Source organism: Rhineura floridana, chromosome 15 (assembly GCF_030035675.1).
Source record: "Rhineura floridana isolate rRhiFlo1 chromosome 15, rRhiFlo1.hap2, whole genome shotgun sequence".
NCBI classification, from domain to species: domain Eukaryota; kingdom Metazoa; phylum Chordata; class Lepidosauria; order Squamata; family Rhineuridae; genus Rhineura; species Rhineura floridana.
The window spans coordinates 9,254,109-9,280,746 of NC_084494.1; the positions used below are offsets into that span (position 1 = coordinate 9,254,109).

General features: G+C 43.5%; 1 protein-coding gene and 1 pseudogene across 1 annotated transcript; both read left to right on the forward strand.

The window, feature by feature from the left end:
- Nucleotides 1-17: 17 nt before the first annotated feature.
- C15H1orf94 (chromosome 15 C1orf94 homolog) lies at nucleotides 18-26,111 on the forward strand. The gene is made up of 6 exons (XM_061597419.1): nucleotides 18-295; nucleotides 8,763-9,430; nucleotides 14,132-14,301; nucleotides 18,649-18,723; nucleotides 22,669-22,853; nucleotides 25,836-26,111. Exons 1-6 carry the CDS (start codon nucleotides 18-20, stop codon nucleotides 25,909-25,911), a joined length of 1,452 nt encoding a protein of 483 aa, XP_061453403.1. The 3' UTR covers nucleotides 25,912-26,111.
- Nucleotides 14,434-14,552, forward strand: LOC133371064 (5S ribosomal RNA; annotated as a pseudogene).
- Nucleotides 26,112-26,638: the final 527 nt, after the last annotated feature.

Genomic DNA, 26,638 nt, shown 5'->3' on the forward strand with positions numbered 1-26,638 from the left:
CTTAGCTGCATGTCAGGATGCTGACAGGTAGGAACAATCTTCAGTGTTCAGCAGTCAACCCCAAAGGCCCTTTCCCCCTAGGCCCTTTCCCAAGACACATCTGGATCCATCACAACACTCCCCAGGACAGCTTGGACAAAGCCTGCCATGAGATCTGGAAAAGGGTCCAAGGCCTCCCTGAGGAACTCCAGCCAAGGTCCTCGTCGCCGCTTCTCCAACTTAGCTGTCACCCTGTCACACCTTCAGAGGCCCTCAGAGAGGACAGCAGTAGTACCACCAGTAGCTCCCAAAAAGAGTGAGTGTTTTTAAAAAACAAAACACTTCCCCACACACAAAGGGAGAGGATGCTTTCCTATCTCAAAACACCATAGAAGTTCTACCTAGCTTGCTGAAATTGGACTCTGAATTAAGAGGAAAGTGTTTATTTGATTCATGTGTTTGGTTGTATAATATCCTAAACAACCTGGGTTGTACATGCCTCAAAGATGATCTCTTTCCATGCACTCTGCTGCAACTTTTGTGACCAGTTGAGGCCAGTCTCTTCAAATTGCGAGTTTAACTTGGAGCCTGAACTTGTGAGCATTCAATCAAAGAACCTATTTTGAGTGCCAGAGATATTTGAAGTAATAACGGAGTGGAGAGTAATTCCGGAGCATCTGTTGAGTACATCTGCATAACCTCAGAACCCTGGGACTAGAGAGCAGTAACATTTATTGATCAAAAGTTACGACTATAGGGAGGGTGCCACACACCTCTCATATTTTTAGAAATTAAGTACTCCTTGACCTCCACCTGAGCATACAGCAGGAGTGGCTAACCTTGGTCCTCCAGACATTGTGAGACTACAACTATCATCCCTGGAGGCCATGTTGGCTGGAGCTGGTGGATGCTGGAGTCCCACAAGATCCGGAGGGCCACAGGTTAGCCACCCCTGCCATGCAGCAAAGGCATGTGGAAGGTATTCTTAGGTGCTGAACCCCAACTTGGAAACACTCTTCCTCCAGAGATCTAAAACAGTCAGACCCCAAAGGGCCTTCACAAATGACAGAGTGGTGGGAAGCAATTCAGATTGTCTTCACATTTGTAATTAAATCTCCTTCAAATCTCCTGAATCTGTGCTTCAATGCCATATTCATGCAGAGGGAGCAGAATAAATAGAATGTAAAAAAAAATCATCTCCTTGTGATATAAACCTGCATCTGTGATTTTTGGAAACAGCTACAAGTCCCCAGAGTAGCTTATACATTTATACAGTATATATATTTTAAATAAAAATATTTCTGGAGGGAAGATGAAAGGACACATTCAGAGTAAAAAAAAAAGGATCTTCAAAGGTGACGGCTAAAAAATCTGCTGTTCCAAAATGCCAGTATTGGCAGGTAGACGTTTTACTGAAGCCTCCACTGGTGAGATGTTAAGGGGGAAGGCAGGAAAGAGAAAGGGAGAACGAGGAATTTCCACGTTCATTGTGAAATGGTGAGCATTTTCTGAGATGCCCCCAATGTAGGAAGACCAGAGTAAATTTTGTAAACATGGGATTATATCCAATGTAGTGCTAAATTAAAGTCATCTGATGGTATAGTTGTTCTGCCAGTGAAATGTTTTCCACCAGTGAAACGTTTTTGCACAAGAGAATGCATTAGCAGGTTGCTGGTAACTTTGTTGTGCAATAGATTGTGCAGTCTCTTGTGCAATCAGTTTCCACTTGCGCAAGACATTAAAACTGATCCATCTGCTAGCGCAATAGCCCTTGAGTTTTGAGTCAAAGCAACATGCTGATTGCTTCACTTAGATACAAGCCCCATCTGCGCAATACTTTTAAAGCAGTATCCCTTTGAGGCTTCCCTCAAAGAACTCTAGGAACTATAGTTTGTTACGGGTGCTGAGAGTTATTAGGAGACCCCTATTCCCCTCATCGAGGTACAATTCCCAGGGTAGTTTCAACAATCAATCCCTCTTCCCAGGGAACTTTGGGAATTGTAGCTCTGCGAGGGGAATAGAGGTCTCCTAACAATTCTTGGCATCCTTCACAAATTATAGTTCCCAGGATTCTTTGGAGAAAGCCATGACTGTTTAAAGTGGCATGATAATGCTTTACATGTACAGGGCAGATGGGGCCATAGTCCATGTGGGCAATAGACTCTAAAGGTAAACATCTTTATAACGTAGTCAGGCATAAATCAGAGGGCAGAATGATAAATTATGTGTGAGACAAGGTTGCCACCCAAAACACCATCCCACTCTGGAGCACGGAAATACAGAATGTGATGACATCGCAGCACAGTGTGGTGATATCATGTCTGCACTGCTGGCCACAGTTGCCACCAGCTTATCTAAAACTAGAGTTGCACTGAGAACAGGGACTGGGAACCTGTGGCCCTCCAGATGTTGGTCTATGGAAGTTGTTGGACTCTAAATCCCATCCTCCACCATCATCATTTATTTGTATTCCACCTTTCTAGGGTAAACTACTCTTGAGGTGGCTCATAGCTTCAAAACATTTACATAATTCATGAACTGTTACAACATTTAAATAATCATAAGTAATGCACTAATGAAAATATCTGCTATCAAGAAATATACAATAAAATGAAAGATTCTAGTGTTGATTCATAAGGCCTCGCAATGAAAATACAAGCACAATCCAGATAACAACAAAAATACTATATCTCCAGAACTAAATCATGATCCTCAAATAATGCCCCATCCTGATGGTCTCTAGGCATCCTGATCAGCAGAAATAGCCTTTGTAGATAGAGTCAGCCAAGGCCTCTGCTCTCCCATGCCAGCTGGGAAAAGGCCAGATAACACAGGGCAGGGCCCCATCAGATCTGATGCCAGCCCTGCCCAGAAGCAGGAGTATCACTACCAAGAAAACAGTGTCCATCACTGAGCTCTCACTAACCAGGCAAAGAGAAGAATGGGCTGCTATTAACTAGCAGCTGAAAAAGATATGTCCATCTCTTTCTGAGTGTGTGCCTCCAGTTTTAATCCAGAAAAAAGCCTGTGTCCTCTGTAGAAATTTTTTGGGAACGTATTATACTTCAGTATCAATGAGAAGGGGATAAAGGGTAAAGCCAGAAGGGATTCGTGATGTTAAATTACAGCATCTCTCAGTCTTACAGTAATGAAAAATAATGTTGACACAGTGATAGGAATTCTCCTAATTCTCACGTCTTTGTGGTTACAAAATAACACCAAGCAAAAGAAAATACCCCAGACCCGGAAGACAAATCTTTGTCGTCTGTTCAAAAGATTCCAGAGCCCTTTCAAATTGGACTTGGCACATCTGATTTGCATATGTCAATATGTTAAAATAATTAAAGGCCGCCGGATCAAGCAAAAGGGCACGAGGTATAATCTTGGCCCCAAATGTTACAGCAGATGACAAATTGAACAGACACCTTTCATCCTTGGCAGGCAAATATGGTCTGAGATCTAAAGCGGATGCAGGGAGGCCAGATTTTGTGGTGTTTCTTTTTTTTTATGCCCTTTAGGAGACTCTGATGTATCAAAGGTGCTTGTTATGGATGCTTCTGCTTCCAAGGTCAGAAGACTATAAAATGACAAGATCCAGTTTCCTCGTCACTTCATTCAATGAGATTTAATCTCATGCCTCAGTAGAGGCTAGCCAGGATTCACACACACACACACACACAGTTTGGCTTGTGCTGTGCTTCATTTTCTCTCCCTCATCAGAAACAGTCCCCAAATGATGATGATGTGAAATTTCTTGGTTTTTTGCAATTTCAAGAAAAACCCAGCTGCTTTGCAGAAGTCACATGAGGAGGGGGAACCAGGCTAGTCTTCTAGATTGTGTCTCCTTCCGGAAGTTCTCGGGGCAAAACGAGGCGTTGTGAGAAACAGGTGTGGGCAGCAGAGATCAGCAGCCCCGTGTCAAGTTGATTTATTTATCTGGGATACTTGGAGCCCACAATTTCAGTTTCTTAAAAATCCCCTAACTAAGTGAGTAACAGTCATAATATCAAACAATTCAAAACAAAAACATTTAAAATTGTGAAAACAGGAGATTAAAAACAAAAGGAACACAGACAGTGGCTTTGTTCCAGTTCAGGCTGTCCAGCTAAAGTCCAGTATTGCCTGTTGCAGTCTTCAGTCATCTGTTGCCCTCTAGATGTTTTGGGCTACAAGGGGCTTGGGCTGATGGGAGTTTTAGAAGGCTGTTATTGAAGGCTGGCCTATGGTGACTGGCAGCGGCTTCCCAGGATCGCAGGCAGAGGGAGACACAGAGAGCACCTCTCAGGCATCTGCTGCTTGTTCTTTTTTGTAAAGATGTCAGGGTGGTGTTCTGGCTACATTCACCATTGACTCTGCCATCACTATGGCATGTGAAGGAGTGCTCACACTTTCCATTTAATGAGTGTACAATCTGTGTATCTGTGGTCAGAAATAGTTGATCTGTACAGTTCTATAATTCACACATAGAGATGGGGGAGACATTCAGTTGAGTTTGCATTTAAAGGCAAACCTCCTTAATTTGCTCTGTGCAAAACAATATGCAAGCTGAAACACAGACATCCTTCAAAATTTGCAATTCTCTGAATTTTGCAGTGCAGTTCTCTGGCCAAGTAATATGTACAAAAAGGCATCTGCTAGGGTCAAGTGTGCATAAAAAACATATATTAGTGAAAATAATATACAACATGCATTACATTAGGCACAATTGTGTACAAAATGTATATATGAGGAGAAATCTACAGTAAAACGCTGATGAATTTTCACGAAGACCTTTTTGAAAAGGATTTGCAATGAACATGGAAATATGGGGGAAACTAAGAGGTACTGAAAATGACTGAGTCACCCATGCTTTACAAACCAACAAGTGTACACTCTTTCACCCAAACACTTGCACATGTGTAGAGACAGCTTGTACCTCTGCTCAATGTAACATGTACAGTCAAAGTCTTTGGGTGAAAGAGTGTATACTTGTTGATTTGTAAAGCTCAGTTGTGCTGACTGGGGTGGATGGGAGTTTAATCCAAAAGACCTGGAGGGCACAAGTTGGCAAAGGTTGATCTAGATACTACCTGAGTAAACAAAGCAATGGAAAACTAGAGATCAGACTGCCCTGCTCAGCCAGCAACAGGGATGCAAGGAGGTGGGTAGCAACCAAATCTGGGAGCACTGTGGCCCTTGAATAGAGCCAATCTACACACACCCCTGGGCCTTCTAAGGGGGCACATCCCCAAAGGCAGAGGGACAAGTGCTTACATTGGTGGCTCTTGGCCAGGTCCAGTTTCCTAAGTACTGACTGAATTTGTCCCCTCGTTCATCAAAACCCAAGAGGCAAAAGAGGAATGTGGATGACTAGCAACTTTCACAATCACATCAGACCATCCAGGGGTGTAGTGGGGGACATTGTTTCCTCTGGCCAGGGGTATACTTCACTCTTTTGCATCAGTTGCAAGATAGATAGAAGGGAGGAAAACAACAACAAAATCATTGAATTCAGAAAACACCAAAGTTTCGGGAGGGGGGGTGAGTAAAAAGGGAAGGTCTTTTCAATTTATAAAATAATAAAGGCGGTTCTCATTACAGAGCGATGCCATAATTAGAGATAATTAACTAATATGTGGTTTACAGAGAAATTTGGGACGATATTTTTATGTATAGATAAGTACATACATAGTGCATGTTTATAACACCAGCTGTTCCATCCTTAGAGCCCGTAACAAAGTAAGTTTGAAAAAAAAGAGGCAAAACGCATTTACGCTGTTAATGGCAATCGGTAATGAGTGATCAAGATGGATTGGCAATCCAAACAAAGTTCTTGTTTGTGTTGCCAGATGGTGCAGTTGCACAAACTCTTACTGTGGCTTCTTCTTTGGTTTCTCGAAGAGCGTGCAAGTAAAAGATTAATCTTGATGAAGGACACTTCAGTGGCACCCTTCTGCAGCCTGTCAGTAGACTCCCTGGCTTGTGGTCTTCTTTTGGCTCCATTCTGCAATGCACATTCGTTCCGGTTGCCATTTCATTCTTTTCGCCCTTTGTTATATGCTGAAATAAGATTGGAGCTGTATAGTAGCGTAAGTTGGGAGAGCGGTAGCATCATGTCCTGCCCGGGTTAAGAGAACAGGAAACAGGAAATGATGCTTCTGAGCATCTGCCACAGGTCTCCAGCTACACTCTGGCCACGTGAGGAACAGAGACCAGGCGAAACAGAGTATTCTTCCCTTCTCATTACCATTCCACTGCCACAAGGTGGAAGTCTTTGTTTTTCCCTGGCTTCCTCCACCAAATAGTCTAACCTTCCCTGAGACTCCTCAGAACACCTTTCAGATAGCGTGGAGTAGGTAAAACCACAGCCAAGAGACTTTGTGAACCAAATTTAAATGTTTACTAAAAATGATACACTATTCTTAGGAAAAAAAGGTTTTGATGTCTAAATTGTTTGGGGATGTCATGTCAGTTAGCAGCTTTTTCTACCCTCCAGCCCTGGTTTGCGATCTTTATTTCCTTCCGAGATCCTTCATCCTCTCTATAGCCCTCCCCTCCCCAGCTACCCTTTTCATTATATCCCAATCCACAAACAAACAAACAAACAAATACACTTTTGCCTTCATAACCAGACCAGACTGTCTGGAAACCAAACTTTATTTCATAATTTTTAATGCCTCCTGAAGTTTGCACTTGCTAGCCAAGGTTGGCTTTAGGAAACAAATTAACCCCATAATTCCCAAACCAAACTATATACAAGAATTTTATATCTTTTTCAATAGTCCAGTTACTTCACAGAATCATGTCAGCTTCCAGAGTTGGTTGGGTAGGCAGGATGATTGGCCTGCCTGGGACCACATTCACACCAGACATTTATTCCACTATTAGTCCACTTTAAACAGTTATGGCTTCCCCCCAAAAATCCTGGGAAGGGTAGTTTTTGAAGGATGCTGAGAGATGATAGGAAACACCTCCTCACAGAGCTACAATTTCCAGAGTGGTTTGACAGTCCCTCTTCCCAGAGAATTCTGGGAACTGTAGGTCTATGATGGGAATAAGGGTCTTCTAACAACTCTCAGCATCCTTCACAAACTAAACTTCCCAAGATTCTTTTGGTGTGAATGTGGCGTGGGTCATAATCCAAGGCTTTCTCCTGCCACCAGCTACTCTGCTGCTCTTCACAAAGGTTGGATGTGAAAGGATGGAAGAACTGGCAGAGAAAGAGGATTTGGTAATGATTCTTTGTAAGTACTCACAAAACCCATTGAGGCTTTTCAAGTATTTGCAAGGAATGTGATTGTAAGACCCAAATAGCTCTTCAGGCAAAAAAAGGGGGGGTAGTAATTGTCTAATCAGCCTATTTCTATTTCCATGTTCACACATGCAGTTGTGGGTCTGTGCAATCCTATTTTTGCATTTTTCAGATTAATTTAATTTAATTACAGATTTAAAAACATCTCACCAGAAATTGCATTTGAGTTGTACATATTGTGTATGAAATTTATATACACATCCTTTCCCTAAAATATGCATTGTGTATGTTTTCCAGTGGATTTCTCCCTAACATGCATGTTATTTCCATGCTCCTGCTGGGAGGAAGGGCAAGATATAATAATAACAAATAACAAATGATAATAAATAAATAAATATTTTTGTGTGCTCTTTGGGGGGCAAAACACTGCATCACACAATACAGGGAAGTGCATAATCCAATTGATAGCTACACTCCGATTCACATCTGTCCAAGAATGGCACATTAAGATAAGTTTGCTATGAACTGTGTATTGAATGAATTTCTCCTCCATCTCTAGTAGGAATGAACATGCTCAACCATTCCTACACCCAAATTCCTTTTATATGTGCCTCTTCCTTAAATGTGGATTAACATGCCAACCCACAATGTTTGTGGTAGCATCCCAATTGTGGAATTACACAACAGAGAGCAAGAGAAGCAAATTCATCTGGCTTCTTCCTTATTATTAGGTTTTAGACACCAAGCTGATTTCCTAATTTTTTTAACAATTGTGTGGCAAAGTGTCCTTCGGTGCTGAATTTAGGAGCACGGGGGTCGCTACAAAGGGGGTTAGGAAGTGACTAAAACATCTAGCAGCTGGGGGGTGAGGACAGGGAGTGGATGCAGCATTACATCCACCCCATAAGACCTTCTGCAGCTGCAACTGATTTAGAGCTCCTCCAGATCAATGTGTTTTTGTGGGTGTATTCTGCAACTTGCCATTGATGCAATAATAGTGCATTAGTGGTGGTTTTATACTGGACTGTCCACACATCATTCCACTTTATTCATTGTTCTGTGATGCTTCCCCAGTGTTACTGCATTATTGCCACCTGGAGAACCACTCTTGCCCTAGAGAGCAACAAAAACGGGACAAGAAATGTCCTGAAACATTTGTGGTGTATAAAGTTACAGAATTTCAGCAGAATGTTATGGGACCTGCACTCACTGGAAATGAAGCAGTATGTCTGCCTCGAAACGTTTGCAGCTTCAAGCAGTATTGAAAGTGGAATGAGGTATAACTGCCTCAGTACTATTATGAGCACAAATAATCGTGAACACACAATAAATACGGAGGGGTCCTTATTTTAGTATTTTAATTGGTAATTTAATTGTCTACTCTGACTGGCTGTTGCTCTCCAAGATTTTAGATAGGGGTCTTTCCCAGGCCTAGGATTGGATCTAGGTCCATTTGCATGAAAATCCTGTGCTCTGACACTGAGCAACAACACTTCATCTTCTCTGATTTGTAAAACTCTACATAAGCAGTTTCTCTTTGTGTTTCACATAGATCTTTCGAAAACAGTATTTGCAAAGATGAAATATCCCTGCTGGTTGAGCAAGAATATTTGAGTCTTACACAGGAGAATGCAACAGAGCTAGAGATGCAAAGATCTGAAGATGACAAGGCGACCCCAGCTGCTTCATGTCAGGTCCCAGCTAACAACTTCACAATGCCTCCTGATGGAGACCAGACATTAGATGAGAGGGATGCAATGGAAAATGTCTACAGAGCACTCACTGGGAACAAGAGGGAAGTGAAGCTGAGGTCTGTCTGTGATGTCCAGCTGTCCACCAAGTCCACCATCACAGGTATCTTGCTCCCCGCAAAATTAATCTACAAGAATGCCAAAAGTACAGAGAGTGGGAACAGTAACGTGATGGGTCCCAACACTCAGATTGCAAAGCTCTTGGCACAGTTCCCCCTCAAACGTGTTGAGGCCGCCAAGACTTTGGACACCAAGATGGTGACAGAAGAAACCAAGTTCATCAAGGACCTACTACAAAACAATGTGTTTGCATCAGCACCCCATAAAGACCATGTCACAAGGCCGCCCCCAATCATGGCGGTCACAGAAAGTCAAGGATCTGGGCAAAAGAAGCAACTCCCAGTATTTGCCAAGATCTGCTCGAAAACTGATCCTGAACTGGTTGCTGATGGGCTCTGTCAGAATAATGGTAAGACTTGTGGGCTAGCTGGTGATGACCATTTGAGAATAATGAAGGAAAGGGAACCCAGAATGTATGAAGAACACGTTCTTCTCTTTGTCTCATCATTTTATGAAACTGATTGATCGGCGATTCAGGAAAGATGTGTTCACATATATTCATCTATGGGATTCTCTGCCATGAGTTGTAATGATGGCCATTAGATGGCTTTAAAAGAGAATTAGACAAATTTATGGAGTACGATCAATATAACAATGGTTACAGCTCATGGTAGCTATATGGAATCGTGATGCTAACAGGCAGAATGCCACTGAATATCAGTTGCCCTGCCCAGGGCTGGATTATGCTGAGAAGGGCCCCTAGGCTGATTCTGAGCTGCCCGCCGTCCTGTCCCATCCCATCCTATCCCCCCCGCTTCACCTACCTTTCCACTTTTTTTGCGGCTGCACCCACTGCGCACACAGGTTTGCCATCTTGATTGATGGCAAACCGCAAAAAACAGCGGAGAAAAAGGTAAGTGAAGTGGGGGGATGGCGGGCGGTTCAGAAGCTCTAGTCCCGCAATCTGTGACTCCTGTCCTGCTTCCACGGATCGCAGGCCCCCAAGAGCTCCAGGCCCCTAGGCTTCAGCCTACTAAGCCTAATGGATAATCCGGCCCTGGCCCTGCCTGTGGGCTTCCTGATTGGCCACTGTGGGAAACAAGATGCTAGACAAGATGGACCCCTGGTCTGACCCCGTGGGGTTCTTCTTACTACGTAGGGTTGTGGGTAACACAGAAGAGTCAACTGAGAAAAGTCCTGTTACGTAAGTGCATGTCCTCTTTCCCTCAGCATCCCAGGGGTTCCAATTTATCTTGCAGTCAACAACTATGAGAAGCAATTGCACATCCTTGTTCAGCAATCCATTTCATAGGTGGGTCACTTCTAGCAGAGGCTTGTCAGTCCTGGGCTTTAGGAAGGAAAGGCAGACCCATAACACCTGCAGGATTAAGGATTAGGGATGGTGAGGAATCCTCAGCAATTGCATTCCCTTATGGTTCCTTTGGTTCAGGACAACTCCTGTAAGCTCATTGGTAAAGCACAAAAGCTTTGGGTGCAAAAGGTCCCAGGTTCAATCCCCAGCATCTCTAGGAACACCTGAGAAACTCACCCTGGAGAGCCCCTACCCCTGTTTTTTATTATTATTATTATTATTATTATATTTTATTATTGCTACTCTTTCTACTTCTACAACAACAACAATGGCCTTCTCTTTCAACAACAGAAATCCTCCGTGTCAGATACATCTACTGTATATTTGGAAAAGTTGTTTGTTCGCTCTGCATTTGGACACTTCTTACAATTTCATAACCAAATTTTGCATGATGGTTCCTGAGATCAAGGAGCAATTTTCCATAGATGTTTGGATACAGTTGGATGCCATTTTGAATCAAGATGGCAGCCTGAATCTTTCAAAGCTGCAGTGATTTTAACCACTGATTTCAAAATGTACTGATATTTTGGTTTCTCAGAATTCCCAAGCAATTATATATATGTTAGGGGTAATGTAACTTGAGCTGTTAATATGCATAACAACTGGCCATTGTGTACATTCACCAGATATAATGGAAAATGTCTATATAATCCATCCATGAAGAGTAAATTCTGCACATTTCCCAGTCAATATACATGCATTCCAGCAGGCCTTGGAGAATGTGCAGATATCTATTGAATTTGTACATTCTTCTGTCATTGTACATAATTTCCAACAGGCATTGGGAAATATGCATATTTCACTATATATTGGAGAATCCCTGTGAGCTTTGGGGAAAAGTAAGACCCCCCCCCCAAAAAAAAGAATGGTGGTGCAACCATCTCATATTTTTATCCAGAGTCTTTTAGGCAGCATGAGAGGGTACCCCTTTGCTCTCACAGCATATCCTGGGACAAGGTCCACAACCTCTGCTGGAGCCAATGGCTGAAGAACAGGGCACAGCTCTCCATTTTTAAATTTAAGCCCAAGCAATTTCCCTCTAAGGAGATGGAGCTTGAGATGGATTAACCCTTAGTGTATAAGCATTTGAGCCAACACAGTGTTGGCTGGAACTGATATGGGCTGTAGTTCAAAATGGCCATGCTAGCTGGGACTGATGGGAGTTGTAGTCCAAAACATCTGGAGAGCACCAGGTTGGTGAAGGCTGGCTTAAGTTCTCACTGGGCTCAAGACCACTGCAGGAGCAATTTCAAGCTAGAGCTGAGGCAAAATTCACTGAGGAACTTTTGTCTCCAAAAGTTGAGAGGGAAGTGAAGTGAAATGCCTCACTGTTTGTATCTTTTTGAACATTCCCCTTGTTGGTATTGCAGAGGTTTCAAGGGGATTTCTGGAGGAAGAGTGCTCCTTGCCACAAACACTGCTGGTAAGGCCGCCATTTTGCACCCCCATTAATTCGTTCCTCCACCCCATCATCAGATGAATGAGGTAAGTACATGAGAACATAAGAGCCTCCTGGATCAGACCAATGGTCCTTCTAGTCCAGCATCCCATAAGAAACCCGCAAGCAGGACCAGAGCGCACCACCACTCTACCTTCCTGGGGTTTCTAGCAACTGGTATTCGGAAGCATACTGTCTCTGACTATGGAGGCAGAACATAGCCATCATGGCTAATAGCCACTGATAGCCTTATCCTCCTTTAATTTGTCTGTTTCTCTTTTCAAGCCACCCAAGTTGGTGGCCATCACTGCCTCCTGTGGGAGTGGATTCCATAGTTTAACTATGCACTGTTTGAGGAAGTACAGTAGGGCCCCGCTTTACAGCGCTTCGCTTTACAGCGTTCCGCTAATACAGCGGTTGTCAATTGCAGAAAGACCCCGCTCCTACGGCGCTTGTTCCGCTCTTATGGCGGTTTTTGCTCGTTGCACGCCATTTTTCCACGACGCGCACCATTATCTTCAATGCGTTCCACTTTACAGCGGTTTTTGCTTTACAGCGGGGGTCTGGAACGTAACCCACTGTATGAGTGGGGCCCTACTGTACTTTATTTTAGTCTGTCCTGAATCTTCCAACATTCAGTTTCATTGGATGTCCACAAGTTCTAGTGTTATACGAGAGGGAGAAAAACTTTTATCTATCCACTTTCTCCATGCCATGCATACTTTTATACACTTCTAGCATGTCACCTCTTCCTCACCTTTTCTCTCAACTGAAAGAGTGGAATGGAGAGATTTTTTCACTTGACCCTATTCCAAGTTCTCTTCTTCATGCTTTGCCTTGTATATGGCCTCACAGTGATGGTCGACCTGTGATCCATGCTGTGCTTGGCCCGTACATTCCCTGTGGGCTCCAGACTGGATGAAATACCAGAACCGAAAAGGTTGGGCTGTTTTTAGCCTGGCTTGCAAGAGTTTGCCATCTGCTCTGACTCTTGCTCCATCCATCAGGTTTCATCCTGAGTCACCAGGCACAACCAAGTTGTTCTACTGAGGTGCCAGAGGCTGTCCTCTGCCTCCAGTAGGCTCCACCTACCAGACTTCGCCCCTGATTTACTAGGTCAGGAAGAGCTAATGGGATCCCTATAGGTGGAACCTTTCTTCATCTATTGTACAGTCTACATTGTCCCCCTCTTCTGATTTAGAGATAAGCCAGGACATCACCCCTTTGTTTGAAAGCACTCCCTGCATCTCAGTGCCTTAGGGTTGCCAGGTTCAGGGTCTGAGACTGATCCTGTATCTTTAGGACAGCCTTTCCCAACCTTTGGGTCCCCAGATGTTGCTGGACTACAATTCCTATCATTCCTGACCATTGGCCATGCTGGCTGCAGCTGATGGGAGTTGTAGTTCAGCAGCATCTGGGAACCCAAAGGATGGGAAAGGCTGCTTTAGGAGAAGAGAAAGTCAGCCAAGTGCAGGTGTTCTTGCAACCCTGTAATGGGAAAAACCACAAAGTGGAATTCTCCCCCCCACACACACAACTTTTAAAGATACAGAAGACCTCTTGGTTGCCAGGCCCAGCCTCCAAGAGGATCTTTAAAAGTTGTGCAGGGGGAAGGGAGAATTCCACCTTGCGGTTTTTCCCATCACCGTGTTGCAAGAATACCTGCACTTGGCTGACGTTTTCTTCTCCTAAAGATACAGGATCCGTCTCAGGTCCTGAGTGTCTGTGCTTCATGAGACCTAGAAACTGTGTTTGCGTGTGCATGCATGCGCGTGCATGCGTGTGCATGGAATGTGGCATAGAGGCAGAATGTGAGGCTTAGAAGATGAAGACCTGGGTTCAACTCCTTGTTCATCCACCAAACTTACTGACTTTTAGGCCTATCGCTGTTTCTCAGTGTAACCTATCTCACGAGCAAGGGCATCCTCAGGGATTTTTCAGGGGTGGGGAGGCAAAGTAAAACACCCACAGGCAGAGCAGACAGGTTTCTCACAAGAAAATGAGAAGACTAGTGCCTGTATCTCAGATTGCCTCATATCTCAGATTCTACACATGCTAGAAACATTTTTTTAAAAAAGAAAAATGAAAGAAGGGTGTGTGGAGATTATGGGACATCCAGGGAGGGATGAGGGGCAATTCCCCATGCTCACAAGGTCATTGCAAGGATAAAAGGTATAGGGCAAACATGACAAATACTGCTTTGAGCTCTTTAGAGAAACAGCAGGATTTTTTTAAGGTGCAACAACTCTAATTCAAGCAGTGATGTCCTTGTGCCTAACACTGCTTTGCATTTTTTCCAGCAGCATCTACAGCCATTGATAAGAACAACCTTAAATACAGTGGGAATGTTTTCACGCCACGATTCCCGACGAATTCAACAGCTGCCTCATTGAAACAGCCGATGTGGCTGAGCCTGAACTACCCTCCGCCTCCTGTTTTTCCAAACCACTCCAGCTTCCCTCAGTACCAGGTAATGATGACACAAGCCCAGATGAGTGAGGTGTGGAAAAATCTCCAAAACTGAATGAGGCTGGGAGTGGGGAGGAGAGAAAGAGCTATGGAGGTGCTGAAATTCAAATTTAGAAGCAATAAACTCACATTTACCAGCAGCCATACTACCCTGAACACGCTTGATCTCATCTGATCTCGGAAGCTAAGCTGGGTCAGGCCTGGTTAGTACTTGGATGGGAGACCACCTGGGAATACCGGGAGCCATCGGCTTAGAGGAAGGCAGTGGTAAACCACCTCTGAAGACCTCTTACCATGAAAACCCTATGAATATATCCAAAAAAAGATTAATAGGGTCACCGTAAGTCGCAATCGAGACATATAACAACAACAAAAACTCAGATTTAGAAGCACTGTCAGGCAATCATGTCTCATCAACAAGCTCCAGATCCTAATGGCTAGAGAGGTGGCAAGTATGTGGTGCAAAGAGGTGTGAAGGCAGTACTGTACACGCAAGAAGCCCAGGTAGCCTCATCGCTAGGGATGGGATCCGTCGGCTGGTGCCAGATCAAACGCATTCCATCAGTCTTACAGGCTGATAGTGATTCAGGTACATTCTTTGTCCGTGAGTCACTGCTTTTACCGATCTATTATTTCTCCCCCCCTCGGAAAAAAAACATTGATATTAATGTTGATATTTTGAAAAGAAATATCTTGACAGGAAATAGCGATATTTTGAAAAGAGAGAGAGAGTTTCATGTCTCACCTGCAACCGGCTCTGTCTTATCTGCAGTTTAGGTGGGTACAGTCACTACTGCAATCAGTGTTGATGCCTGCGCAGGGACAGGAGGAAGAAAGTCGTCTCATGTCAGATTGCTATTGTTCAGATTTGTACACTTTTTATGTAACATGTCATCCTGTAACTGCAGCAACACAACTTTAAATAAAACGCAACCTAGCAGTATTAAATCAGCCTTGCTTTGAGCCTTTGAAATGGATTGTTTCTTGCCATAATATATATTTATGGAGGTTGCTCTGATAGGATATAATAATTAAAGGCAATGGTGGGGCTGTGTGGCTGCTGATGCCATTAGCTGCCAATTAGCTACCGGGATGAATTTAAGATGCTGATACTGGTGTACAACTCTATACAACTTGAGACGAGGAAACATAAAAGATCAGCTCACCCCTTATATACCCAAACCAATCACTGTGCCCTTCAGGAGAGAGCCTCCTGCAGAGAGCATCTTGGTCCGGTCTGTACAATGTAGGAATCAGTCCTTTAGCTTGGTGACATGTGTCCTTTGGACCTCTCCCGTTACATATCAGAGAAGCGGCTTCGTATCTCAGCCCTTTTCGACAAGCCTTTTAAGTGGAGATTTTTATCCCAGTCTGTATCTGTATTAGATTTGAAATATATATATGGAATTGTTTTAATTGTTCTTCCATGAAATTGTTTAAATTGCTTTATATATCTCTAATTGTTTTAATTGGCTTATGTATGGTTTTTTTGGTCATTCTTTTATTGTTGATGTTTTTACTGCTATATCAGAGTGATATTTTCTAGGAAGATATTTTATAGGAAGTGACCCATAAATAAATAAGAGGGGGAAATGTATAGGTGGGATTCCTGATCCTGTGGGGAATGCATATGCAGAGGCTGGCTTGCTGGAGCAGGCCACCTGCAATGGACTAGAGTGTCTTAAGACAGAGACAGGTAGAATCCCAAATAAATCCCAAATAAATATCATAGCAGTAGCTCTGTGGTGCCATGATGCAACACGGACATTCCCCTGGTATCCTCAATTCTCCTATTGCTCCCTGCAGTGCCCTTGGACTCCTGGAGAGGAGATGCCATGGCTATTTATTTTCCCAGCTTAGCAGTGTAAAAATACAGAGCAGTTGTCCAAGTTGCAGCGACCTGGGAACCCCAGCAATTACTGCAACGACAATCATAATGATTCCTATTACCTCTTGCTCACATGTTGATTTCCCAACGTGACTCCCGATAATCCCTCCCAAATTAAAAGTCAACATGGCTTGAGAAATCTGAATCGCTGTGTGTTTAATTTTCTATACATAGCAAAGAAAGAAGCAGTAAAGATTGATTCATTAGGGCAAATGGTGCACCGCCCAACCAACCTCAGTCTGCCCTCAGCCAGCCCCCACCTGCCTGCCTTCTTAATTACAACCAGTTCCAGGGGGCGGCCCTGCCCGTCAGCTTCTTCCTCAGTCTCAGCGTTGTCCCTTGTAGAACTCAGCAGGGAGGAGGAAGATGGGGACAGAAGTAGAAGGAGTTGGCTCTGCCTGTCACTGGCTCTGGCTCCCTCTTCTGTTGGCCTCCCTGCCTTTCGCCCTCCCATTTCCAATTCAGTCATCACTGTCAAGAAGAAAAAACAGCAATAGCAATTGCTGCACCGTTTAATTCCTTTAATTTATAGATCAATTAAAGCTTTGCTTTCTTTGGTGAGGGTAATTTGATTGGGAACATTCCAGCTTAAGGTCACATTGTTCTCTCTTTGAGGCTATTGTGGATTGTGATTCTGGTGTGACACTGTCATAGGGTATGGACAAAAATATTAAAAATACCCTTCCCAAGTAGTGACGCTTCTGGAATTTGATTTCTGGGAATTCCTTTGTGTATTGACCTGATCCATAGATTTGGACATACAGATTACTTCGCTGAATTTTGTGATAGAAGTTGCAATCCTAACCCCACTTGCCTGGGAGGAGGGATGGAAGGTTCTGTCAATTTTGGTTCTCTTCGTTTCTCATTTTTCTTACCTTAAATTCTTCAGCATTTTTATGTGAATTTATCCTAATCAACACATTTTTGTCTGCAGTTTTGAGTAAAGTACATATTTTTGCAAGCAATTTTTTCCAAATATAAAGCATTTTTGTCTGTTATTTTCACTAATACATTCATTTTATGCATACTTTCCCCCAATTTTGTAAACATTGTTTGGGTGGATAACTGCATCCCAAAAACTGAGTAAGTGCTAATTTCAAAGGATGGCTGTATTTTGGTTTTCATGTTGTTTCAGAAAGTGCAAATTTGATAGATTTGGCTTTAAATGCTAACTGAATCAAATTTCTCCTCTGTCCCTACTTGGGAGTAAACCCCATTGAATTCAATATGACTTCCTTCTGAGTAGATATGGGTAGGTCTGCGCTGAGAGTTTTCAGTTCAAAAGACGGACCAAACTGTGTTGCAAAATGCTTTTTTAAGGATAAAACGCACTTTGAAATGTATATATTGAGATAAAATATATATTTAAATAAGTTTGTGATGAAATACATAAGAGACATATTTAAATATGATGGGTTTTTTTAAAAAATAAAATAAAATTCACAGATTAATGCAGAAACTGGAGTGAATTGATTTATGAATGCAAAATTGTCATGGAGTGGAAACAGACTGATCTGTCCACTCCTACTAATAAAGTAGTAGCTTTTATTAAGGCTGCAATCCTATACATGTTTACCTAGGAGTAGGGATGGATGAATCTGTCAATTTTGATTTTTCATAGTTTCTCATTTTTCTAATCTAAAGTTCAGTTCTCCACATTTCCACATCAGTTTGCATTTTTAAAAAAAAAAAACAAATTCATGAAAAGTCATCAGCATTCTAGTGTGAAATTCCCATTTGTATGCAATTTTGCCTAACATACACATTTTTGCAAAGCAATTTCCTGTAATATAATGCATACGTGTATGTTATTTTCACTAATATGCACATTTTTATGCACACATTTCTCCAGCATATGCGCTCTTGTACACATTACTTGGCTGGACCAAAATTTAGAGCAGTGCTAATTTCATCAGATGACTGTATTAGTTCTCCTTTTATTCTGAAAGTGCAGATTAGGACTGTTCGCCTTTACATGCAAACTGATTCAAACTGCTCCCTTATTCCTACTTAGGGGTAAGCTCCATTAAACACAGTGGAGCTGACTTTTGAGTAAACATGCATAGATTTGCACTGTATGTCATGTTATTTTATTTATTAATTAAATTTATATCCCACCCTTCTTCCCAGTAGGAGCTCAGGGTGGCAAGCAAGGAAAGAGGCCCTTTCTTCAGTTTCTTAGAATTTATGCATCTTGAGTTTTTGGCAAGACACAGATTCATTTAAATTTGTCTGATTAGGAAATCGAAAAGCAAAGAATGGTTTGTCCACCAACATAAGATATGATGGTGAGGTCTTCAGATACCTCTTTCTCCCTGCTTCAGATCAGCATGTAAGATCTGAATGCAGATCATCATCTGGGTGAGGTTCAGAATAAATTGATCTCAAATCATCATCATCATCGTAAAAGGTTGAAACCCACAATTGTCAATTCCTGCCTTCTGTGTTTTTTTTTAACAGAGTTTGTATCAGCAAAGAGCCCGGATCCCATACCAGCAGACGCTTCATCCTCAATTGGGATGCTATTCCAGACAGGTATGGCTTAAGTTCTGAAGTCACCTCCAGCATGAATCGGTGGAGTGGCTGCTTGGCGTGGGGAGGAGGAATCTGGTTTTGGCTCTCAGTGGCTTTGAGCAAGTCCTTCTCTCTCAGCCTTGGAGCACTTCCAGATTGTCTCTATTTTAGCATGGGATTCAGTCACATACTGGCAAATTCAGGTTGCATAATTATAGTTGATTGGGAGGTCTTGCACACATTGCCAGCGCCTGGCAGGACTGGACCCTTGGGCACTATCCTGCCCCAGACCCACAGTGCCGTATGCCCCAACTTGCCCTCCCGACCCAAGCAGTGCAGGGCTTATATAGGCTACCTCCCACACTAGTGTACATGTCCTGCACACTGCACACACACACCTGCATGCACAGCATGTGAAGCATGCACACTGACACACTAACACAACAGGTAGGTGAGGCAGGCAGGCTTATTTAAACCAGTGCCACCTGTATCTGGGGGGGGGTGCCTGGAATCTGGGGGTCCATAGCATCTCCACCCTCCCACCCTAAGGAGGGAGGTCTCTAGCCACAGGGGCCCTCAGCCAGGGCCCAACCTGGCCACCCGCTGGCCCCCGGCCTGCTTGCATAACTCACTTCCCCCAAAGTTCAGACTTTTTGCGATAAGGAAAATGATGGGGAAGTGCACTAGAAAATGTGGGGTAACACTTGCTTTGGCACAACATCATCCAAACTCCCTGCAAACAAAATCAGAATGACGGCTCATTAAATAGCCAACGTCACATCTAATCTTCCTGCAAACCAGGACATTTGGAAGCACCCTTGGTTTCCCATCTTTAAATCAGAAATTACTGTTAAACAACATAAGAGGGACATTGTGCAGGAAAACCTCAAAAGAGATCAGAAAGCATGATTTGCCAGTGCTCTATTAATAGCAAGAGCACTAGGGATCCCAACTAACAGCTTCATAGAATGGTTTTGGCCAGAAAGCAATTCTGAAGGAAACAAATGGGAGCTGCAACAAAACGTTGCAATAAACTCAATTAACAACAATAATAATGTTAAGAGCTTTCATTAAGGTCTACACCATTATTTAGGGCAATATGGATATGCTATGGCAGCCTTTCCCAACCTTTGGGTCCCCAGATGTGGGTGGACTACAATTCCCATCATTCCTGACCATTCCTGACCATCATACAATTCCCATCATTCCTGACCATTCCTGACCATCATACAATTCCCATCATTCCTGACCATTCCTGACGACATCTGGGGACCCAAAGGTTGGGAAAGGCTGTGCTATGGTATCCTACCTTGTGACTAGTTCAAGCTTCACCACTGTCTTGAAAGTGGATGGCTGTCAGTGGCAGAGGGGTTTACCTAAAGTCCCAAATTTGTCTGTTGACTGGAATAGTCACATGTGGAGTTTATGCTTTAATCTCCCTTCCTATATGCTATGTGCTGTTAGGGGCTTAAATAGGTTGATTCCCTTCCTCCTCTATTTCCCCTCCCCCCTCTCACCATCCCAAATATCATTCTTGGCTTTTTGTCTCAGTTACCCTCAACATTTCGTAGGGTGTGGAAGCACACAGGTCCCTGTCAGGCTGCTTTAAAAAAAAGGTTTGCATATTTACAGAGTTCCCTGGCTACCCAGAAACCTCTATCTATCTCCCTAAAATGTTATGAATGACCCTTCTTCCAAAAATACATTTTAGGGCAGTATACAAAGAAATTTAAAACTACGGAAACTCTTCTTGGGTTGCCTCATTTTGCTTCCAGATTGATGGGCACAGGACCAGTCAAATATCATCTTGATAGGGAATGAGAGCATAAATCACAATGTTTGGTGATCCAAGGAAAACTCCAGTCCCTTCTTTAAGCAGATGGACTTTCAAAGAGAACTTGTGCAGCCAGCCTCCTGCAATGAAATCTGAGCTTCTGTTTTTAAGCTCCTTGAAGAGGGATGGAGAATACAATGAATGGGCCACAATAAAATGAATGGTGACCATAAAAGGCATAGTACAGGAGCTGGAGACACATTTGGTGTCCCCAGGAAAGGCATGCCATGCCATTGATCTTCCATCAGCCGCTGCAGAAGATCAGTTTGACCCAAATGAAAACTTGAGAATGGAGGCTTCTAAAATATTGGAAGTACAGGGGGAAATAAAACATATTAATGAGACGAGGAGATAAAGTGTGGCCGGCTTGGGAAGATGCATTTTGACAGAAATGAGTCGTACATGTCTGCAGAATACAGCAAAGGAGCGGGGATGCAAAATGTATTGCAAAACTAAAGATCCAGACGATTTTCTAGGAGCCCAATTGGAAGGACAGGGAGACAAGGACTTGAGCATGCCAGTGAATGAAAGAAGCTGCCTTATACTGAATCAGACTGTTGGTCCATCTAGCTCAGTATTGTCTACACTGACTGGCAGCAGCTCCCCAGGTTTTCAGGCAGGGAACATTCCCAATCATACCTGGGGATGCCAAGGACCAAAGCAGATGCTCTCCTGCTTAACTGTGGCCCTTCCAGTTAGATGACTGTCCCTGTGACTATGATTTGTTTTAACTCATATTTATACTGAATATTACATCATTGTAACCTGCCCTGAGATCTGCTTTTGAAGGGTGGGTGATATATTGAATGAAAATAATAATGAGTAGCAACTATTGCCCAGTTCTTCCAAAGCAGGAGTTCCTGCCCCCGGTGCAATCAGCAAGATAGGGATCTATACTGAGGTCTCAGCAGGGGGCAAAGGGTTAAAACCCCCTGTCAGGGCAGTGCTGTGTGTAGAAATTTACAGAGACTGTCAGGAGCCAGGCACTAGGACTCGAGGGCAATCAAACTGGAAGGCAGGGCCAGAGAACAAGGTGGAAGTCAGGCCCAAGCAGAAATGCAAAACACATTAGAGTGCAAGGAGACCTTGCTGGTCCAGCAAGGCTCAGCTGGAAAGGAAGTTCTTTTGTCTGCATTCCTGCTCCAGGAGGAGCCAATGGCCAGCCTGGGTGGGTGGAGCTAGGTCAGATCTGAGAGGCTGCAGCTGACCACTAGGGGTAGTGATCAGTAGGTCCTGATAACCCACCTTCCAACTTCACCAGGGTTCTAATCTAGATCAGGGACTCCGCACCTGGCAATTACTTTTAGAAAGCCATTCTTGCCATGGCTATTTGTGCAAAAATGGTGCCTGCTCTAGTTTGGCCCTAAGAAAGACCAAATGTTTGTGGATGAAATAAAGAATGGCGAAGGAGAGAATGGTGCTGTCTTAAGCTCAGTCTTTAAAATGGGGAAATCAGTTCCTAGTTAGGCCATTGAGATGCAGGATAGCAGGATAGCATCCCATCCTCTGGATTTCAGGCTGCCTGATGATACTCAGTGGCTGTCACCTGTAGCATGGAAAGTTCTGTCAATTTCGGTTCTCTCTGTTTCTCATTTTTCCAACCTTAAATCCAGTTCTCCACACTTCTGCAGCAATCTGTGATCTTTTTTAAAAAAATCATCATGAAAATTATCCAGCATTTTAGTGCGAATTTCTCCTAATATACACATTTTTGTAGGCAAAAGTACACCTTTTTGGAAGCAATTTCTTGTCATATAATACATTTTTGTATGTTATTTTCACTCATATATTCATTTTCATGCACACTTTCCCCTAACATGCATTTTTGTAAACAATGTTTGGTTGTCGAACTGCATTGTTGAACTGGTTCTCATATTGTTTCGGAAAGTGCAAATTTGATCAATTTGGCTTGAAATGCAAACTGAATCAAATTTCTCATCCAGCCCTAATCGCCTGTGATTTGGCCCCTTCCCATGCAAACTGGTTTCCCTGACTGCATCCCCACTTTAAACAGGTGTAACAATGGAAAGCACAGGCCATTATGATGAATGTCTCCAAATTTTTCAACTCTGTTGAAGACTTTCCCATAAACATCATCCCTTCCCATTCCTCTTTTCCTCCCTGTTCCGTAGGTCACGCCTTACAACCCACAGCAGATCTTTCGCTCTCCTTATACGCCGGTCCTCAGCTACATCCCACTGGTTCAGCCGGGTTACTCTTATCAGCAGAGGAACCCGACAAAGCCATCCAGCAGTGTACGTGACCCACCAGCGATGGCAGGTGATGGGCCGCAATATCCATTTTCTCCTTCCTATGGGTGAGTGTGCTTTGTAGCAGCAGTGGGCAAATGCAGATGACTCATTGATGGAAATCAGCTTCATTGATGGAAATCAGCTCTCTCTCCATTTCAGGATTCAGCCACTTTTTTGGGGGGGGGTGCCTTTGGGACGAATCATAAGAATTAATAATGAGAGCCGCTCTGGGCTCCTTTTGGGAGGAGGGGCAGGATATACATTTAATAAATAAAGAAAATAATAAAGAAAATAAATTGAGGAAGAATCCTGAAATGAGGCGATGCAAAGTAATTTGTGCCATTTTGGAGAGGAGGGAGTTAGGATGGTGGAGGCGGGGCTTCTTCCTTAAAAATACCTTTTGGGGAATAGTGGAGAGGACTTAAAATGAAGGCGGGGGTTCTTACATTTCCCCCCTTTTGTGTAACCTTTAAAACAAGGGTAGCCAATGTGGTATTCTCCTGTTGTTGCTGGGCTACAGTTCCCATCATGTCTGACCATTGCCCATGCAGCCTGGCTAGGCTGATGGAGATGGAGTTGGAGTCCAACAAGATTCAAGAGGCAGCTGGACAGCCACCTGTTGGGTATGGATGAAGTTGGATTCTTGCATTGAGCAGGGGGCTGGACCTGATGGACTTATAGTCTCCTTCCAACTGTTACAAAGTTTTGGAGGCACCATATGGCTCTGACTGCTGCCTTTGCCACCCTTTCCTTCCCAGAGTGCCTCAGGAAAGGATGCTAAAGAAGGAAAGGCCGCCCGAGTGTTGCTGTTGCTATAGAGTCAGCAGCTTAAGCTCCTCTCTGCACTATACGTTTAAAGTAGCATTATTCCACTTTAAACAGTCATGGCTTCTCCCAAAGCATCCTGGGAACTGTTGTTTGCGAAGGGTGCTGAGAGTTGTTAGGAGACTTCAATTCTCAAAGAGTTACATTCCCAGAGTTCCCTGGGAAGAGGGATGGGTGGTTCAACCACTCCAGGAATGTACCTCTGTGAAGAGAATTGGTGGGGGAGGGTCCCTTAAACAACTCTCAGCACCCTTAACAAGCTACATTTTCCAGGATTCTTTGGAGGGAAACCATGACTGTTTTAAGTGGCATGATGCTGCTTTAAATTTATAGTGCAGATGGGGCCTAGGTTACAGAAAAATAAAGAAAGGGTAAGAAGCTCTCCTGCCTCCATTCTAAGCCCCCTTCTCACACCCTTGAAAAGTTAAAAAAAAAAAAGGAAGAAGCCCCACCACTGCTATTGTAAGCCACTCCTCAAAAACCATTTTGGGAATTGAATTGTGCCCCCTCCCAGTTTGCTTATACATATAAGTTGATACAAGCCTTGCAGATGTCCAAATAGGTAACTGCACAAAATTGACATTTATTAAAAATATGTTCAAATGTAGCAAGGGCAGTGAGGTTCTCAGACCACTACATAATATGCAGTAGGTGTTTATCCTTCGAGGCTAGAAGTATAAGTGTCTTGGCAAACATAAGGCCTCGCAATGTCCACTTTTGTTTTCCTGCTGTTCATCCCCGTACTATAGGGATATGGTTTAAAAGTGAATGAACATCTGCAGAAATCAAAGATTTTGCCAGCACAAGTCAATACGGATAAGGTCAAGTTTAGTGAATTTATGTTTCGCTTCCCACCACAAAAAGCCCTGAAGCAGTTTACACAAGAATAAAATAGAGTGATAAAACCACACAAATATATTAAATGCTCTCCCTGGAGAGAAGTAGTGGCCAGTGGAGTGGCATTGCCCACCTGGCTTCCCCATGCAGGATGCCGTCAGTTACCTAGATAGGGAGGGGCAAGGCAGTGCGGAGCCCGGTGTGGGTACCACATTGGGAGTGTTGTACTGCCTCCACTGCTGAAACCCCACTGCCTTGCCCCTCCCCTTCTCAGTAACTGGCGGTGAGGCACAGCACTGGGAAGCCGGGTGAACAACATCATCCGAGCCATACCAGCCACTACTGCCACGGATTCCACAGATGGGAAAATGAAAAAAATGAAATGGACTGCCTTCAAGTTGATCCTGACTTAGGGGGATCCTATGAATAGGGTTTTCATGGTAAGCAGTATTCAGAAGGGGTTTACCATTGCCTTCCTCTGAGGCTGAGAGGCAGTGACTGGCCCAAGGTCACCCAGTGAGCTTCATGGCTGTGTGGGGATTCGAACCCAGCTCGTAATCCAACACCTTAACCACCACACCACTGGCGTATATATCATGATATTTACAGCAGAGATTAGTAAGTTGTGAGAGATGGGAGTGGAGAGTGAGTGGGTGGAATGCTGATGAATGTTGTTTGTGATTGGCTGAGTGTCTGAGGGTTGAATGTTTAAATGTGAGAAAATGACAGTTGACGGTCAGAGAGGGCACAGATTTGAGAGGGAGAGGCTTGGAGAGGCGGTTAGAAGTGGGTAGTGAGGCAGGGTTGTACTTATAGTCATTAAGGAGCTTAATGAGTGTACTCTGTATGAACTGAAGAACTACAGTTTGTCACCACACACTTGAGATCTGAGTTAAAAGCCTTCATAGAATTGTCCAATGGAAAAAAAATTGTCTGCCTTCAAGTCGATCCTGACTTATGGCAACCCTACGAATAGGGTTTTCATGGTAAGCGGTATTCAGAGGGGGTTGACCGTTGCCTTCCTTGAGGCTGAGAGGCAGTGACTGGCCCAAGGTCACCCTGTGAGCTTCATAGCTGGGTGGGGATTTGAACCCTGGTCTCCCAGGTCATAGTCCAACACTCTAACCACTATACCACACTGGTTCTCATACAGATGGGAAGCTACCACAGGAAAGGGTTATTCTATTTTTATTACCCCCAAAACCTCCCTCTGAGGTGGCATGCAGAGAAGGGCCTCAGATGTCGACCTCAGGATCTGGGCAGGTTCATATCAGACACAACACCCTGATCTTTTATGAGGGCTATATAGAAACACTTTTATAAACAGAGAAAATATCGATAGTGATTCAGTGAGGCTGAGCGTAATCTGTTTATTTTATTCACAGGTTCACATCTACTACTGCTGGACCTGTAAGGACCAACCCTTATTTCTCTTCCAATGGAGGGGGCAACAGTTTTTAGATCTCCAAGCACTGTTTTTGTTTTTGAGATAGGAACTATTTGAGAACAGTGTGAAATTCTTGGGGTTTTACACTTCTGTTTGAACATTTTGCTACAAAGTTAAGGAATTCAGGTCCAAACCTCACATAGGGTAATTTCAGAGCAAATGGACCTGTGAGTTTATCTGAAAGAGCAAGATTTTGTTTAGCAGGAATGGATAAAACTCTCAGGCATGTTACAAAAACTTTATTTTTTTAAAAAAGATGAGAGACGTAACAATAAAGTTTAATTTATGATGCATACATGTGCTGTTTAGAATTTGAATTATGCTGTCGTGAAGATGGCTGATGAAGAAGGATCCCTTTTTAAGAGGTGATCTCTCACATCAAGTATTCAAAGGGAGATTAACCTGGTAACCTGATTTTGTGGCTTATCATTTAGGGCAGGGGTGGGTAATCTATGGTCCTCCAGATAGTGTTGGACTACAATTCCCATCATCTCTGAGCATTGGCCATGCTGGCTGGGGCAGATGAGATTTGCAAAACCTATGGAGGGCCATGGGTTGCCATTTGAAATTTAGGGCAAATCCATCAATCCTTCATTTCGAAAAAGAAAAAAAAGAGAGCTGAGCAGAAAACTGCATACTCAGGGTGAGGGGGGGGAGAGAGAATGATTCTGTATTTCATTGTTTTCCCTGTGGCATGGCATTTTGAGTTTCTCTCAAGACTCAAACATATGCAGATCTTTA